Consider the following 17969-nt stretch of genomic DNA (forward strand, 5'->3'; position numbering starts at 1 on the left):
AATGGATTTTAACAAAAAATTATGAAATCTTAAAAAAAAAAAAAAAAAGGCAGCCCAGGTGGCTCAGCCGTTCAGTGTTGCCTTCGGCCCAGGGTGTGATACTGGAGACCCCGGGGTCGAGTCCCACGTCAGGCTCCCTCTTTGGAGTCTGCTTCTCCCTCTGCCTGTGTCTGTACCTCTCTGTCTCTCTGTTTCTTGTGAATAAATAAATAAAATCTTAAAAAAAATTAAACTGACATTTCAGGTTGTCTCATAAAAAGATGTCTACATACTTACATGCATAACTCTCAAGAAAGTTTCTAAATGGGAGTTTTTCTTAGAAAGACTTCAGATGTTTAGCCTTAGAAGGAATGTTTATCTGAAAGCTATAAGATAAATTATCATAATTTTTATTTTCGAACATGAAAGGAGGAGACATTTTAATCTACTTCTAGATTATAAATGAGAAATACAATAGGAAGTACATAAGGAAGGAAAGCCCATCTAAATAAAAGAATAAAATTTCAAAAACCAAAGCTTCAAAAGGCATTGTCAGACCTGCAAGCCTAAAATCATAGTGTTAATGCTTGATCATGAAGTGGTGTTCAGTACTGCATTGTATCCATGGTTGAGTGATACTACATATGAATTCCTTCTCTTTAACATTTCCTAAATCCCATCCTAGTTCTATTCTTTTTAAATAAATGTTGCTTAATTCACGTCTTTCTAAAGTCAGCACACATTTAAAAGTAATAGTTAAAAGCAAAGTTGAGAAGAAGAAGATACAACTTTTCCCTCTTAGAAACCAGATGAAAATATGATCTTAACTACTAATAATTATAACTATTTTGTCTACTTTGTTTTCTGCATATGTGAATATCAGATAATATTTAATCTACAACAAAAATCATATTTATGTAACAGAGTGTATATGTTAGTATTAGTAATAATGGAAAGAAAAAAGCAACAGCACACCTGAATCAAGCCTGCTTTACTTATGAAAAATAAGTCGTAAGAACAAATCATTCTCTTTACATGAGCATATGCTCCAACCTCGTAACACAGAAATATATTTTTACACCATTGCTCTGCAAATACAGCACTGAGACTACAAATTCATAAAACTTTTTACATTCTATGGACTATTCAAAATGTTAGCCATACAAAACATGTATTTTCAGTATTGGGAATTTTAAAATCTGCAAATAGTCTTAGATAGATCAATAGATAGATAGATAGATGATACATAGATGATGATAGATAGATAGATAGATGATAGATAGATAGATAGATAGATAGATAGATAGATAATAAAATCACACTATTGTCCATTAACATGGAATAGACTACCCAAGATTTTTGAACTGCTGAAATAAAATTCATTGTCTTAAGATGGTATATACTCCTTTAACATTTATGCCTTGCTTTCAGAAGGCATCATTTGTTTTCTCATGAGTTATTTAGGAGATCATTCTCAAACTCAGGAGCTGACTACTCAGTCTCTTCAGTGCCATCTTCATGTCTTTGTTCCTCAATGTGTAGATAATAGGATTCAGAATGGGTGTAATCACAAAGTCCAAAATGGCAAGAAACTTATCCACTGGCACTGAGGGAAATGGCCACACGTAAACAAAGATGCACGGTACAAAGAACAAAACCACCACAGTGATGTGCGCTGACAGAGTTGAAAAGGCCTTAGACAAACCACCTGAGGAACGTTTCCAGACAGTGACCAGAATGAAGACATAGGAGATAAGCAACGAGAAGAAGGTGCCCATGGAAATTAACCCACTGTTGGCAGTCACCATGAACTCCATTCTGTAGGTGTCTGCACAGGCAAGTTTGATGAACCAAGGAAGGTCACAGTAAAAGCTGTCTATCTCATTAGGACCGCAAAAAGGCAAATGGATAACAAAAGCTAACTGGGTCACTGAATGAATGAGGCCAACAGCCCAAGCACCAGACAGAAGCAAAATGCACATCTGCGGGCTCATGATAGTCAGGTAGTGGAGGGGCTTACATATGGCCACATATCGATCCAAGGCCATGGAGACGAGCAGCACCATCTCAGATCCACCCAGGACATGAAGGGCAAATATCTGAATGACACATCCTTGAAAGGATATGGTTCTGTGCCCTGACTGAAGGTCAGATATCATCTTGGGAACCGTTAAGGTGGAAAGACACAAGTCAATGAATGAAAGATTGGCTAAAAGGAAGTACATAGGGGAATGTAAGTAAGGATCAAAGGTCACTGTAAAGACTACAAGGAGGTTTCCCAAAACAATTGTTACATAAAACACTGTAGAGAAGGCAAGGAGAAAATGCTGCACTGGTCTATAGGTAGAAAGTCCCAAGAATACAAACTGAGACACTTCAGAATAATTTGCTTCATACATTGGCTTTGCCTGGTGATACCTAAAAGACCAAAACCAAAATAACAAAGAAAGAGTTTATCAAAAATTATTATTTAAAAACACAGATTTGAGCTTTCATTAAGTCTGGTTTTAAGAAGAAATCTCCAGTAACAGTCATAAGGTGCTTTATAAAAATCGTGTTAATTTATCTATTCAGCTAATATGCATAAATATTATAACTAACAATCCTATTGAGGATCTACCATGTGCGTCATACTATGTCAAGTTTTGAGGTAAAACACTGATCTTGACTTCAGGAGGTTTACAGGTTAATAGTGATTGTAGACAATAAATAGTTTTAAATACAGATAGAACTCTGATAATAGATTGAAAGGAAAAGACAGTGTACCATAAGAACAATGTGACTCATTCAACTGGTGATTGCTCAGATTCTACTTAACAAGGAGTTGTTACTACTAAAAAGTAGAATCCAGACTATGGAAATGCCGTGTGCAAATATCATGAGACAGGAAGGTTAGGAGGGCAAGAGGATGAACAACTGAAATCAGGCTGTAGTAATAGGCCAGACAGGATGGAAATTTGTATATATGAATTGAACTTTGCCTTATATCCTAAGAGCAATAGAAAATTATTAAGGATTTTAAGGAGTAGCTTGATATATTTCTGCTGTCAAATAGTCACCAAAGCTGCAATGCAAAGAATTGAGTGGAAAGCCTAAAGAAAACTTAGTGATCTCTCAGATTACTGAAGAATCATTTCATACCAGTGTGGACAAAGTGAACTATTCAGTCAACAGTGTTGGCACAATGAATGAAACATGGAAAAAATGCAGGTCTTTGCCTTTAAACATGAACTCAAGGAAATTTTTAATGAATATCTAAATGTTAAAAAACAAAAGAAACATGTAAATACTTAGACATTAAGATGGAAAATTCATTCTTTTTTTTTTAGAGGGAGGGGGGAGGATCAGACAGAGAGGGAGAAAGAGAGTCTTAAGCAAAGTTTATGCCCAGTATGGAGCCCAAAACAGGGCTCAATCTCACAACCATAACACCATGATCTGAGCTGAAATCAAGAGTTGGACAATTAACTGACTGAGCCACCTAGGCACCATGGAAAACTTCATTCTTAACATCCTTCACTAACAAATGAAGAGGAAATAGTTGAAAGTAGCCAAGACATTAAAAGCAAAACCAGGGCAGCTTAGGTGGCTCAGCAGTTTAGCACTGCATTCGGCCCAGAGCATGATCCTGGAGACCCGGGCTCCCTGCATGGAGCCTGCTTCTCCCTCTGCCTGTGTCTCTGCCTCTCTCTCTCTGTCTCTCATAAATAAATAAATAAAATCTTTTTAAAAATAAATAAATAAATAAATAAATAAATAAATAAATAAATGCAAGATCATATTATATGTAGTAATACATAGATATAGGAAGATAGTATATATAGACATACATATTAATATTTTTATATGGAGATATAAGCACTATAAAGTAAAAGTAAAATCACTGTGAAAAATACCAAATGATTGACATTTTTAATATGAAATTATTTATTCCAAATGCATTTCAAAAATGCATATACCAATTTTAAAATGAGTAAGACATTAAAAACAAAATGCCTATTAATCAGAATCGTATGAAAAGTAAAACAGTAATCAGACAAATGTAAATGGGATCATGCCAGAGTGCCATTTTTGTTCTAACAAATTGTCTAAGTTTTAAAAATATTGATGATTTATTATGGATGAGTCTGTGAAGAATCAGATATATTCATACACTGTTAATAATAGCATGAATTGATACAATTCTCCAGAAGTACATTCAAAATAGATACAAAAAGGCCAACAAACTGGGAAAGGTAGAAGAAATGGATAAATTCCTAGAAACATACTACCTTCCAAAATGGAATCAGGAAGAAGAAAAACTGAATAGGCTAATTACTAATTATAAAATTGTATTTATAATCAAGAAAACTCCCAAAAAACAATAGTCAGGATCAGATGGATTTACAAGTAAATTATATCAAACAGTTAAAGACTTAATACCTATTCTTCTCAAAGTATTTCAAAAAACAGAAGAGGAAATAGTTTCCAAATATATTCTATGAGGCCAGCCTTCCCCTGATATTAAAACCAAAGCCACTATGAAAAAAGAAGACTAGAGGCCAATATCCCTTATTAACAGACTTGCAAAAATCCTCAATAAAATTTTAGCAAACTGGATTCAACAATTCAGTAAAAGGATCATTCACTATAATCAAGTGGGATTTGTGCCAGGGAAGCAAGGATGGTTCAATATTCACACATAAATCAACATGATACATCACATTAACAAAATAGATTAAAACTATATGATCATCTCAGTAGATATAGAAAAAACATTGGACAAAATTCAGCATCTATTCCTGATAAAAACTCTCAACAAAATGGGTTTAGATAGAATATACCTCAACATAATAGAGGTCATATATGACAAATTCACAGGCAGCATCATACTCAATAGTGAAAAACAGAACTTCTCCTCTAAGATCAGGAACAAGACAAATATGTCCACAAATGCTACCTTTATTCAATGTAATATTATAAATCTTAGCCACAGCAATCAGACAACAACAACAAAAATTAAAGGCATCCAAACTGGTAAAGAAGAAGGAAAGCTTCACTATTCACAGATAACATGATATATACATAGAAAATCCTAAAGACTCAAAAAAAAGTCTACTAGAACTGATAAAAGTATTCACAGAAAGCTGTCACATTTCTATACACGAATAAGGAAGTAGCAAAAGGAGAAATTAAGAAAAAGTATCATTTATAATTGTATCAAAAAGAAAAAAAATACTTAGGAATAAATTTAACAAAGAAGATGAAAGAAGTATACTTGGAAAACTGTAAGATATTGATGAAATACATTAAAGACAACATGTACAAATGTTTCCATTATATACCATGCTCATGGTTTGGAAGAATTAATACCACTAAAATGTCCATACTATCCAAAGAAATCTACAAATTTAAGACCATTTCTATCAAAATAACGTTTTTCACAGAACTAGAATAAATAAACCTAAGACTTGTATGGAACCACAAAAAAACCCCAAATAGCCAAAAAAATCTTGAGAAAAGACAGAGTTGGAAGTACCACAATCCTTGATTTCAAGATATACTATAAAGTTATGGTATATAAACAAAATAGTATGGAACTGGCACAAAATAAACACATAGATTGGTAGAACAAAAATAGCTCAGAAATAGACCCATACTTATATGATCAATTAGTCTATGACAAAGGAGGCAAGAATGGGGAATAGACACTCTCTAAAATAAATGATATTGAGAAAACTGGACAGCTACTGCAAAAGAATGAAATTGGACCATTTTCTTACACCATACATGGAAATAAACTCAAATGGATTAAAGACCAAATGTGAGACCTGAAACTATAAACTATAAAACTCCTAGAAGAAAACATAAGCAGTAATCTCTTGGACTTTGGCCTTAGCCACGTATTTATGAATATGCCTCCTCAGGCAAGGAAATAAGAGCAAAAATGAATTATTGGGACTGCATCAAAATAAAAGACTTTGGCAGAGTGAAGGAAACCAACAGCAAAACAAAAAGGTGACAATGAATGGGAGAAGATATTGGTAAATATATATTTGATAAGAGGTTAATATAAAAAATAAAAAACAATTCAATTTAAAAATGGGCAGAGCACACAAATATACATTTTTCAAAATGGCCAAAAGACACGTAAAAAGATGCTCAATTTCACTAATCATCAAGGAAATAAAAATCAAAACCACAATAACATTATCACTTCACACCTGTCAAAATAGCTAGAATCAAAAAGACAAGAAATAACAAATGTTGGCAAAGATGTGGAGAAAAAAGAACCTTCCCTGTGTATTGTTGGTGGGAGTGTAAATTGGTATAGCCACTGTGGAAAACAGGATGGAGTTTCCTCAAAAGATTAAAATAGAAATACCATATGATTGAATAACCACTCAAAGAAAATAAAAATATTAATTCAAAAAGTTACATGTCCCCCAATGTTTATTGCAGTATTACTGACAATAGCCAAGATGTGGAAGCAATCTAAGTGTCCATCAATAGATGAATGGATAAAGATGAAGAGATAGATAGATAGATAGATGATGGTAGATAGATGATAGATAGATAGATAGATAGATAGATAGATAGATAGATAGACAGCCATTATATATACTATTCAGCCATTAGGAAAGAATGAGATCTTGCCATTTGCCACAACACGGATGGCTCTAGAGGGTATTACGTTAAATAAAATAAATCAGACTGAGAAAGACAAATATCCTTATATCTTTTTAACAGTGCTTCTACTATTTAGAATTTAATTTTTCCATATTTAACCACATAAATTTAATATATCCACATTTCCCTTTATAAATTATGGATTTTGTGTTATTCTTTAAACTTTCTCCAAATAATGATTAGCCACCAACTACATTTTAAATGCATTGTTTGCATTTGTGGCTACATAACTGCATATATTTGGCAAAAGTCATTAATTGCATATTTAAAAATTAGTGAAGTTTATTGTGTAAATTATACAGCAATAAAAGTAATTTTGAGACATTTTTAAAAGGGATTAAAGAATAGAAATACTCTATGATCTAATGATTCCAGTACTGGGTATTTACCTAAAGAAAATAAAAACATCTATTCAAAAAGATATCTGCACTTCTATGTTTACTGTGGCATTATTTACAAGATATGGAAGCAATCTAAGTTTCCATTGATAGATGAATGGATACAGATATAATGTATATATATGTGAGTATACGGAATATCTTTGGACTATGTAGTGTGCAGTGTGTACTATACATATGAATATATGGGATATTACTGGAATATGGAATATTACTCAGCTTCAATAGAGAATAAGATTTACTTTTTTGTGACAACATAGAAGGCGTTATATTAAGTGAAATGAGTCAAGACAGAAAAAGACAAACACCAAATGATTTCACTTATATGTAAAATCCATAAAAGCTAGACAAACAACTTAAAAAAATAGAAACAGACTCCTAAATACAGAGAAGAAACTAATGGTTACTAATGGTGTCAGGATGGGTGAAGTACATGAAGAGGATCAAGAGGTACAATCTTTCTGTTATAAAATAAGTCATTAGGATGAAAATACAATGTAGAGAATAGAGTCAATATCATCATAGTAACGTTTGGTGACTAATGGTAACTAGACTTATGGTGAGCACTGTGTAATGTATAGAACTGGTGAATCACTATACTGTACATCTGAAACTAGTATAGCACTGTATATCAACTATACTTCAATAAAAAATAAACAACAGAATTCTTTGAAATAATACATACCAAAAATTTTTAATTTTTAAATTCTGATTTTCCTTCATTTATGACCAAGAATCTCACTTCAGGAAAATCTGCTTAATGTTGTAATAGATGAATTAAAATATAAGCTATAGGGGCTACCTATCAGCATCATATTTATTTTTAAAATACTAGAAATAACTTTAAATATCCATAATAAAGAATTAAATTATAAATAGTAATTCCACCTGAAGAGGTATTCAACTTTGTATATTGAAATAGAAGTCCATACCATGAAAAGATATGAATAATTTTCATTGAATAAAAAGAAATGATTATAAAATAAAATGAATTGGAAACCTTACCCTAATCCCTAATCCCTGACCCTAACCCTAGATCCGAGGGGAAAAAAATAAAAACAGGAAACCCATTTAAAAAATCTATATGTCTATGGAATGCCTGGGTGGCTCAGTCGGTTAAGTGTCTGCCTTTAGCTCAAGTCATGATCTCCAGGTCAGGGATGGAGCCCCACAGGAGGTTGTCTGCTCCATGGGGAGTCTGCTTGTCCCTCTCCCTTTGCCCCTCCCCCCAACTAATACTCTCTCCTCTCAAATAAATGAATAAATAAAATCTTTAAATTGGGATCCCTGGGTGGCGCAGCGGTTTGGCGCCTGCCTTTGGCCCAGGGCGCGATCCTGGAGACCCGGGATCGAATCCCACATCGGGCTCCCGGTGCATGGAGCCTGCTTCTCCCTCTGCCTGTGTCTCTGCCTCTCTCTCTGTGTCTCTCATGAATGAATAAATAAATAAAAATCTTTAAAAAAAATAAAAAAATAAAATCTTTAAATAAAACTTATATGCATAGGAAAAATATAGAAATATGCTTATCTTTTATGCTTATCAATAAATTGTTACTCTCTTGGCTTGGTATTTGAACTATATATATGTAATGTATAGAATGTATCATCTTTATCATATATATTCATCTGTATTCAGATAGGAATACTACTCAGCCATTAGAAAAGAATGGGATCTTGCCATTTGCCACAACATGGATGACCCTAGAGGGTATTATGTTAATGAAACAAACCAGACAGAGAAAGACAAATATCCTTATATCGTTTTAACAATGCTTTCTACTATTTAGAATTTTTCTTTAAATTGGGATCCCTGGGTGGCTCAGCGGTTTAGCGCCTGCCTTTGGCCCAGGGCGTGATCCCGGAGTCCTGGGATCGAGTTCCGTGTCGGGCTCCCGGCATGTGTCTCTGCCTCTCTCTCTATGTCTATCATAAATAAATAAATCCTCTCTATGTCTATCATAAATAAATAAATCTTAAAAAAATAAAAAATAGAATCTTTCTGTAGCTCCAAAGATAACTTTGAATATTATAGATGACAACCTAATATATTAACTTGTTTCTTATATAATTTTCTAAACTATATTAAACAACCAAACCAAATTATGGATGCTTATTCCTCACCTGAAATAAATTAGTTCCTTCATTTGCACTTCAAAACCAAGCTTTCATCCAGGCCCCACACTAATAACAACCATTCCTTCTTCCGTCATCAATCCTCCTTTTGCTACCTCACCTCATACCCAGTCTCCTGCATGTGGTAGGGCTATGCTTTCACAGCAGGAATGGAATATAAATAGGTGGGAGCACCGCAATCCCACTATAGTCAAGAGTAGAGAGGTGAGGCCAGGTGGTCAAGGAACCCTGAAGGTTATGGACATGGACACAGTATTGTAGCCAAAAGGAAACACTACAAAGGTGGTGGTGCTAGGGGAAGCCACCACAAGGGCAATGGGTAGAGAATGTTATAGCCAACAACTAAGATAAAACACAGTAAAATTAAGCAAAGGATAATGGAATAATCACAGAGGTGAACAGCAGTGGACATGACATCTCAGACGACCTATAATCAACTCCGTCTAAAGATTTTGAACACACAGTGTATGGATTTTTAAAAATGTGTATATTCTGGAACATAACAAAATACATACTTAGTATGTACACGTTTAGTATGCTTCCAATGGCATAAAATAAATAAAAATAACAACCAACAGAAAAGTCACTAAAAAGAAAAATAATAATTTTTTTCTTAGTAGGAAAATTGGGTGTTTTTCCGTTTTTCTCTTTATTTTCCGAATGTCAAAAATTCCTTTATTAATACAAATTGCCTTAATTTAATGCATCTCAAAGGAAGGAAAAATATTGTCATCGGAGTATTAAATTTGATAGAAAAATCTCATTAACTCCACAAGGAAGAGGTCTAACTTTAGAAAGCGGGAAGGCATGCACAGATAACTAACACCAGGGATAATACCACCACATACGACTGGCCAATAAACATATTCATTATGTTCAGTCTCATCATCAGTGATCATCATCAACCTTCATTGCTTTTTGTCTTACTGATCAACAGAGAAAAAAAAGAGAGAATTCTCAGTATCATCAAAGTTTCAATATAAAAGTTACTCTTAGACATTGATGAAGGGATTGTAAATTGATAATATTTATTAGAATTTAAAATGTACAAATCTATCTGTTATATTCAGCATATATGTTCATACATATATATTTTTTCAAATAACTACACAAATGTACACATATAATCGAATGTTGTCAACTCACGTCAATCAATAGAGAAGGTATTAATCACATTTTAGTACATATAGACATTGGAATACTATGAAGCTCTTAAAATCAACTAAATACTTATATACATACAGATCTGGATAGATTTTTTTAAAGATTTTATTTATTAGAGAGAGAGAGTGAATGAGGGAGAGAGCATGAGCAGAAGGATGGGAGAGCAAGAGGAAGAAGCAGACTCTCCACTGAGCAGGGAGTCCAATGCAGGGCTCAATCCCAGGACCCCAAGATCATGACCTGAGCTGAAGGCAGACGCTTAACCCACTGGGCCACCCGGACACCCTGCAGATCTAGAAAGATTTAACTTTTAAGTGAAACACAAGAGAGTGTGTAAAACTAATATGAAGCTTTGTGTTTGAATAAAAATATTCGCTAAGAATGAATACAAAAGAAGGACAAACAGTGTATGTTCTCATTCATTTGGGGAATATAAATAATAGTGAAAGGGAATATAAAGGAAGGGAAAAGAAATGTGTGGGAAATATCAGGAAGGGAGACAGAACATAAAGACTCCTAACTCGGGGAAACGAACTAGGGGTGGTGGAAGGGGAGGAGGGTGGGTGTTGGAGGGGAATGGGTGACGGGCACTGAGGTGGACACTTGACGGGATGAGCACTGGGTGTTTTTCTGTATGTTGGTAAATTGAACACCAATAAAAATTAATTTAAAAAAAAGAATGAATACAAAATATTATACATAGTAAGTCCTGAAAAGTAAGATAACATGTAGCTTTCACTTCGTAAAGTCTGTACTTCTGTACTGTTTAAATGGTCTAAAACAATTTATATTGCTTTCGACCTAAAAAGTATGAATTTTAAGGGGCACCTGGATGGCTCAGTTCGTTGAGCATGTGGCTCTTGGTTTCTGCTCAAGTCATGATCTCAGGGTTATGGGTTGGATCCCTGCGTGTTGATCAGGTCCCCGTGCTCAGCCACAAGTCCACTTCGGAGACTCTCCCTCTGCCCCTCCCATGCCACACACACCTGTGAGCAGCGAGCTCTCACTCTCTCTCACACATAAATTAATAAATCTTTTTAAAAAGTATAATTCTCAAATACAAAATAAGGGGTTCCAAATGTGCGGACTTTCAAATTCAGTAGTCAATATCATTCAAATAAGCATTTCAAAATTGAAATAAAGCCTTACAAATATGTGAAACTATGTAGTCATGAAGTATCACAACAGTCACTTTCAAAATATTTTCAGAGATTTACTGCCTTGATGCAATCTTTTGTGAGCAGTCCATTGCTAGTTTCTAAAAATGGATCTATTGTTGAGTTAATGGATACTAGTAAAGAGGCAGGAAAAGGGAGGAGAGAGAAACAACAGGGATGAGGAAAAAAAGAAAGAGGAGTGAGGTATCAAAGCCAGCAAGGACTACCATGAAGGTTTTAAGAGAGACAGCTAACCTACAGACGAACAGGATGCTTGCTGTTTCTTCTGTTGCCTATTCATTGCTGAAAATTCCTCAGTAAGTTTTCCTGCTCTCTCAACATCACAGCATTGGCAGATAAAACCCTGGGAATTTGGTACAGCCATCTCCCCCTTACCTCACAAACTTCATGTCATCAGCTACAAAGACCCCGGGTGCTTTCATGAACGCTCAGGTTCACCCATATTTTGTTCTGCACTGAAGTTACTCGATCATTCTCATTTGGCCAATAACTTCTCATTCTAAAAATGCATACCATCTGTGCAACAACTAGTTAAGGATGTCTCCCTCTGCTCCAGTCTGGATTATATACTTCTCTATGCTTTCACCTTACATTTACAAATGTCTCATAATAAACTTGTCATAATAGTATAAGTTACAGTTAAATAGTCTCTCCATTTCCCCTGCTAGGTCTATGAGCTTCTTGAAAGAAAGAACTGTGTGTTAGTCAGAAATCCTGGCCCATGTAAGTATGCATATAAGTGCATGAGTAACTGAGAATAGTGGTTTATGGTAAAGACTTTTATATCTCATTCCTATTTAAAACTGATGCCAATAGAATTTTAAAAATTGCTACTCTAGAAATTGCCATGAACATATGGCAGGTGTAAGGCTATTCACATTAAAACCAATTTCCAAGGTTCTTTCTAGTCCCTATCCAAATGTAATACAGTCAAGACCTAGAAACTTCCTTGTAAATTAACACTTAATCTAGGCATACAGAGCAATGCATACAACAGAAATGAAAATTCTCACTTCCCTTGGAGAGATTGGCACCACTGGGTGTTTAATAAGTGCTTGTTGAATTAAAAAACAGGAATGGAGATCAAAAAACGGAAGGAGAGCGAGAGAAATTGTATAGTGTTGTGCCATAGATGCATTACCAATATGACAAAAATAGCCAATACTTTTAGCAAACTATTGATATAATATCTCCAGTTACCTGGACAAATTTTTTTTAAAAAATCCAGAAATCAATATTTTCACTGGTATTGGATCTTTTAAAAATGTTTCCCTCTTCGATGCTATATGGGTAGTGCTTCTCACAACCGCTCCAGCTCTAACAATAACTTAACAGGTTTTGGTGACCATTTGATGATTCCCTGACCTGAGTCCCCAGGCCATTCACCATGGGAATTTTACTTTTAATTCTCATGGCATGGCATTAAGAGAAGGAAAAGTATCAAAAGTTTGGTCACTATGCTAGAATCAGATCTAATATTCAAACACAATTATTTTCTGATTTTGATGAACATGAATTTAATCCCTACACTATATTGTCTCCTTTTAATATAATTCTATAATACAAAATTAACTACCCCTTGGTCTTGGCTGTAATCTTTTCAATGATTGTTGATTTTGCCTTCCTAATATTTTTTAGGGATTTTGCATGTATGTTCGTGGAAGATGTTGGTCCATAGTTTTTCTTTCTTTTAATGTCTACACCAGCCTCAGTTATAAAAATAATGCTAGCCTCCAAAATAAGCCAGTCAGAGAAAGACAAATACCATATGATTTTATTCATATGTGGAATTTAAGAAACAAAACTGATGAATATAGGAGAAGGGGGGAAAAAAGAGAGGCAAACCATAAGATACTCTTAATGATAGAGAACAAACTGAGGGTTGATGAAGGGAGGCAGGTGGGGATGAGTTAGACAGGTAATAGGTATTAAGGAGGGCACTTGTGATGAGCACTGGGTGTTATGCATAAATGATGAATCCCTGATTTGTTTTTGAGATTTTATTTATTCATGAGAGACACACACAGAGAGGCAGAGACACAGGCAGAGGGAGAAGCAGGCTCCTCACAGAGAGCCCGATGTAGGACTCAATCCCAGGATCTCGGGGTCACGCCCTGAGCCAAAGGCAGACACTCAACCACTGAGCCTCCCAGGCATCCCGAATCCCTGATTTCTATCCCAAAAACCAATATTACACTCTATGTTAACTAACCAAAATTTAAATAAAACTTGAAACAAACAAAATAAAAAACACTGGGGAGGTATATATGATGATGATAATGGTAATAGCAGTAATAACTGATAATAAAATAATAAACAATTAGAACTTATAAAGTTCAAAAAAGAATAATACTAGCCCCATAAGGTGAATTAGGAAGTGTTCCCTCTGTTTCTATTTTCTGGAAGAAACTGTAGAGCACTAATGTCATTTCTTCTACAAATGTTTGGTAAATTCACCAGTGAAACCAACTGGGCTAGTTGCATTTTTAAAAAGTTATTAATTATTGATTTATATTTCTTATTACATATAGGCTTATCACATTATATATTTCTACCTTATGTAAGTTTTGGTAGTTTGTGTCTTTTAAGGAATTAATTGGTCCATTTCATCTAAGGTTCAAAATCATGGGTTTAAAGTTGTTCATAATATTAATTTATTTATATTTTAGTATATGTGGAATCATTAATAATGACCCCTTTTTACTTTTTTTTAAAGTAAATCATAAGTCTTGTTGATTAAGTTACTGTCCTGAGTAATTTACTCTAAAGCAATTATTGCCATTAGACTTCTAAATGGCAGCTTAGTCCTCTTCTTGAGCAGATATTACTGTGTTTAAAATGTGAGCATGGGGATCCCTGGGTGGCGCAGCGGTTTGGCGCCTGCCTTTGGCCCAGGGCGCGATCCTGGAGACCCGGGATCGAATCCCACATCGGGCTCCCGGTGCATGGAGCCTGCTTCTCCCTCTGCCTGTGTCTCTGCCTCTCTCTCTCTCTTTGACTATCATAAATAAATAAAAATTAAAAAATAAAAATAAAATGTGAGCATGGATCATCAGGTAGAAATCAATTCAGAGACACTTAAAGAAAATAATCGGTAATCAGATGCTCTTTGAATTCTTGGCAATTGTCTCTTTGGCCTAAATCTCACACTTTAATACTATGAACTCATTTACGTGGAAAATAATTGTTAGTATTAAGAAGGAATAAGAAAAGTTCAATGCCTTCCGTAGTATGTACAGGCTCAGGTTTAGACGAGTGAGCAACATAACTAACGTGCGAGGGACTTCAGGATACCCCGTGGCTCGGTGAAACCGCTGCGCTCCGCACACTCCCGGCACGGAGAGGACGAGGGACCTCCCTCCAGCCGGAGGCCGTGCAGGAGCGCGGAGGCTGAGAACACGGCCCAGGGGCCAGTGGTGAGGCCGCCAGCTCTGGTCCCATGAGCTTCAAGGACCTCATTGAGACCAAGGCCGAGAGGCACAACATCGTTTTCATGCCGGTCGTCGGGAAGGGACACGACGGGAAGCAGCTTTACACCTTTGGCCGCATCGACGTCTACACCGACCGGGGAGTCGTGCTCGTCCAGGGCGAGACGACCTGGGTGCCCACCTCCCTGCAAAGCCTGATTGACACGGCCAATCAGAGGCGGCAGGCTGCGGCGGGCTGGACGCTTGGAATATTAGAAAATATTGGTGTTTGTGTCCTCTGTTTTTCCCTTGGTTGCCACGGCTGCAATTTTATTACTTTTGTTGATTTTTTTCAAAAAACCACCTGTCGTTGTTATTGAGTTTTTCTACTTTTAGTTTCATTGATTTCTGCTCTAATATTTATGTCTCTTTTTTCACTGGCATTAGGCTTAACTTTTTTTTTTTCTGTTTCCTAAGGTATAAGCTTAAATTACTGAGTTTAGATCTTTATCCTTTTCTTTTTTTTTAATTTTTTTAAATTTATTTATGATAGTCACACACAGAGAGAGAGAGAGGGAGAGAGAGGCAGAGACACAGGCAGAGGGAGAAGCAGGCTCCATGCACCGGGAGCCTGATGTGGGATTCGATCCCAGGTCTCCAGGATCGCGCCCTGGGCCAAAGGCAGGCGCCAAACCGCTGCGCCACCCAGGGATCCCGATCTTTATCCTTTTCTAATATGAATTCAATGCTATACATTTATTTACCCCTAAATACTTCTTTCATTGTGTCCCACAAAATTTGATAAGTTTAGTTTCCTTTTCATGTAGTTCAAAGTATTTTTAAAGTTTTGAGCCTTCTTCTTTGATCCAAGTGCTATTGGATACAAGGAGTGTATTGCTTAATCTCCAAATATATTAGAATGTTCCATATATCTTTCTGTTGGTTTTTAGTTTAGTTCCAGTGTGATTTAGGAACACCTTGTATACTTTCTACTTTTTTAAATTTGTGAAGGTGTATTTTGTGATCCAGAATGTGATCTATCTTGCTGAACATTCCATGTAAACTAGAAAAGTACTTGTATTCTGTTATTGTTGGATGAAGTGGTCTATAAAATGTTAATTAGATCAAGCTGACTGTTCTTTTGAGAGCAACTACTTTCTTACTAAATTTCCTTCTGGACATATTGGTTATTGAAAACAGAAAGTGAAGTTTCCAACTATAATGTGGATTTGTCTATTCCTCCTTGGACTTTAAATACATTTTTAAAAAGATTTTATTTATTTATTCATGAGGGACAGAGAGAGAGAGAGGGGCAGAGACATAGGCAGAGGGAGAAACAGGATCCATGCAGGGAGCTGGACATGGGACTCGATCCTGGGTCCCCAGGATCACTCCCTGGGCTGAAGGCAGAGGTAAACCACTGAGCCACCCAGACTGCCCTCCTCCTTGGACTTATATCAGATTTTTCCTCATGTATTTTCATGCTTTATTATTAGGTGCATGCACACTAAGGAATGCTATGTCTTTTTGAAGAACTGATGCTCTCTCTCAGTTTTTTTCCTCTGAGAAAGGTTTTCCCCCCTTACATTTTTAGAGGATAATTTTGCTGAACCTACAAGTCTAGGTTAGTTTTCTTTTTCTGACATGGCAAATATTTCATTTCACTCTTTTTAACTCCATGGGTTATGACAAGAAGTCTGATATAATTTTTATCTTTGTTCCACTATAAATAATGTGTTTACCCTTCTTTGGATTCCTTCAAGATTTTCTCTTTTCTTTCGTTTTCTATAGTTTGATTATACCTATGTATGGACTCTTTCCTCTTTCTTTTTTTTTTTTTTTTAATTTTTTTAATTTTATTTATTTATGATAGTCATACAGAGAGAAAGAGAGAGGCAGAGACACAGGCAGAGGGAGAAGCAGGCTCCATGCGCCGGGAGCCTGATGTGGGATTCGATCCCCGGTCTCCAGGATCGCACCCTGGGCCAAAGGCAGGCGCCAAACCGCTGCGCCACCCAGGGATCCCTCCTCTTTCTTTTTTTTCATATTGGCCATTACTTTTGGAAAATTCTCAAGCCATTACTATTTAAAATATTTTTTCTGCTCCCCTTTCTCTTTCCTTTCCTCTGGAATCCTAATTACACATATCCTCTTCTATTATTGTCCCCCATTCTTGAATATTCTGTGTGATTATTATTTTTTGTCATTCTTAGATTCTATCTCTCTGTTTACATCAACAATCTATTCTTGTACGTAGTCTACTTTTACCATTATAACCCTTTATGTGTTAATTATAGCTATTTTAAATTCCTTACCCAATATTTATAAAATATGTCATATCTGCCTCAGGTTCTGATCATTCCTTTGTTTCAAGAATGCATTTTCTCTTACTTTCTATTGTGCCTTGAAATAAAACTGATTTGATTTTAAAACATTCTTATTTCCTTGCCATCTCTAATATGTGTTTAATGAAAGTTCCTTTTGAAATTGTATCCAACTTTGTTAACCATACTCAGCAGGAAGAGATTTTTCCTAAAATGCCTTAGTTGGATATTTTTGCAAATATGTATCTATTCTATTTTAATGTTTTCTCACCAACCCTGTTCTGGAGCTATAATCTCATTTTCACATTAACAGGAAACCAACCTGGCTGGGTAAAACATAATATGCTATATGTTCTTCAAGTGATAATTTAACATTTATATATCTCTAGTTGACTAAAATCAGCACTTCAGAACTGATAAACATCAACTATTTCTTTTTCACTCTATAATATTTCACTAATATTTCATGTTTACACATATTCAGTCCTGTCTTGCTTGCCATTAAATTATATTAAATGATCTGTTTTAATGATTGTTAGAACTCTATGTTAGTCAGCTCAAGTTGCAATAAAAAAGTAACACAAACTAAAAAATATATCAAATTATCTTGAGGATGTTCCTGAATTCTACTTCACCCCCCAACATCCCAGATTAAGAAATATTGACAAAACCCATCAAATATACTGCATATACTTGATAAGCTGTGATTACCCAAGA

At 35.4% G+C, this 17969-nt stretch overlaps 1 protein-coding gene across 1 annotated transcript; it reads right to left on the reverse strand.

The window, feature by feature from the left end:
* Nucleotides 1–1439: 1439 nt before the first annotated feature.
* LOC140595794 (olfactory receptor 4F6-like) lies at nucleotides 1440–2378 on the reverse strand. The gene has a single exon (XM_072740789.1). It carries the CDS (start codon nucleotides 2376–2378, stop codon nucleotides 1440–1442), a length of 939 nt encoding a protein of 312 aa, XP_072596890.1.
* Nucleotides 2379–17969: the final 15591 nt, after the last annotated feature.

The sequence above is a fragment of the Vulpes vulpes genome, chromosome 15 (genome assembly GCF_048418805.1).
Source record: "Vulpes vulpes isolate BD-2025 chromosome 15, VulVul3, whole genome shotgun sequence".
NCBI classification, from domain to species: domain Eukaryota; kingdom Metazoa; phylum Chordata; class Mammalia; order Carnivora; family Canidae; genus Vulpes; species Vulpes vulpes.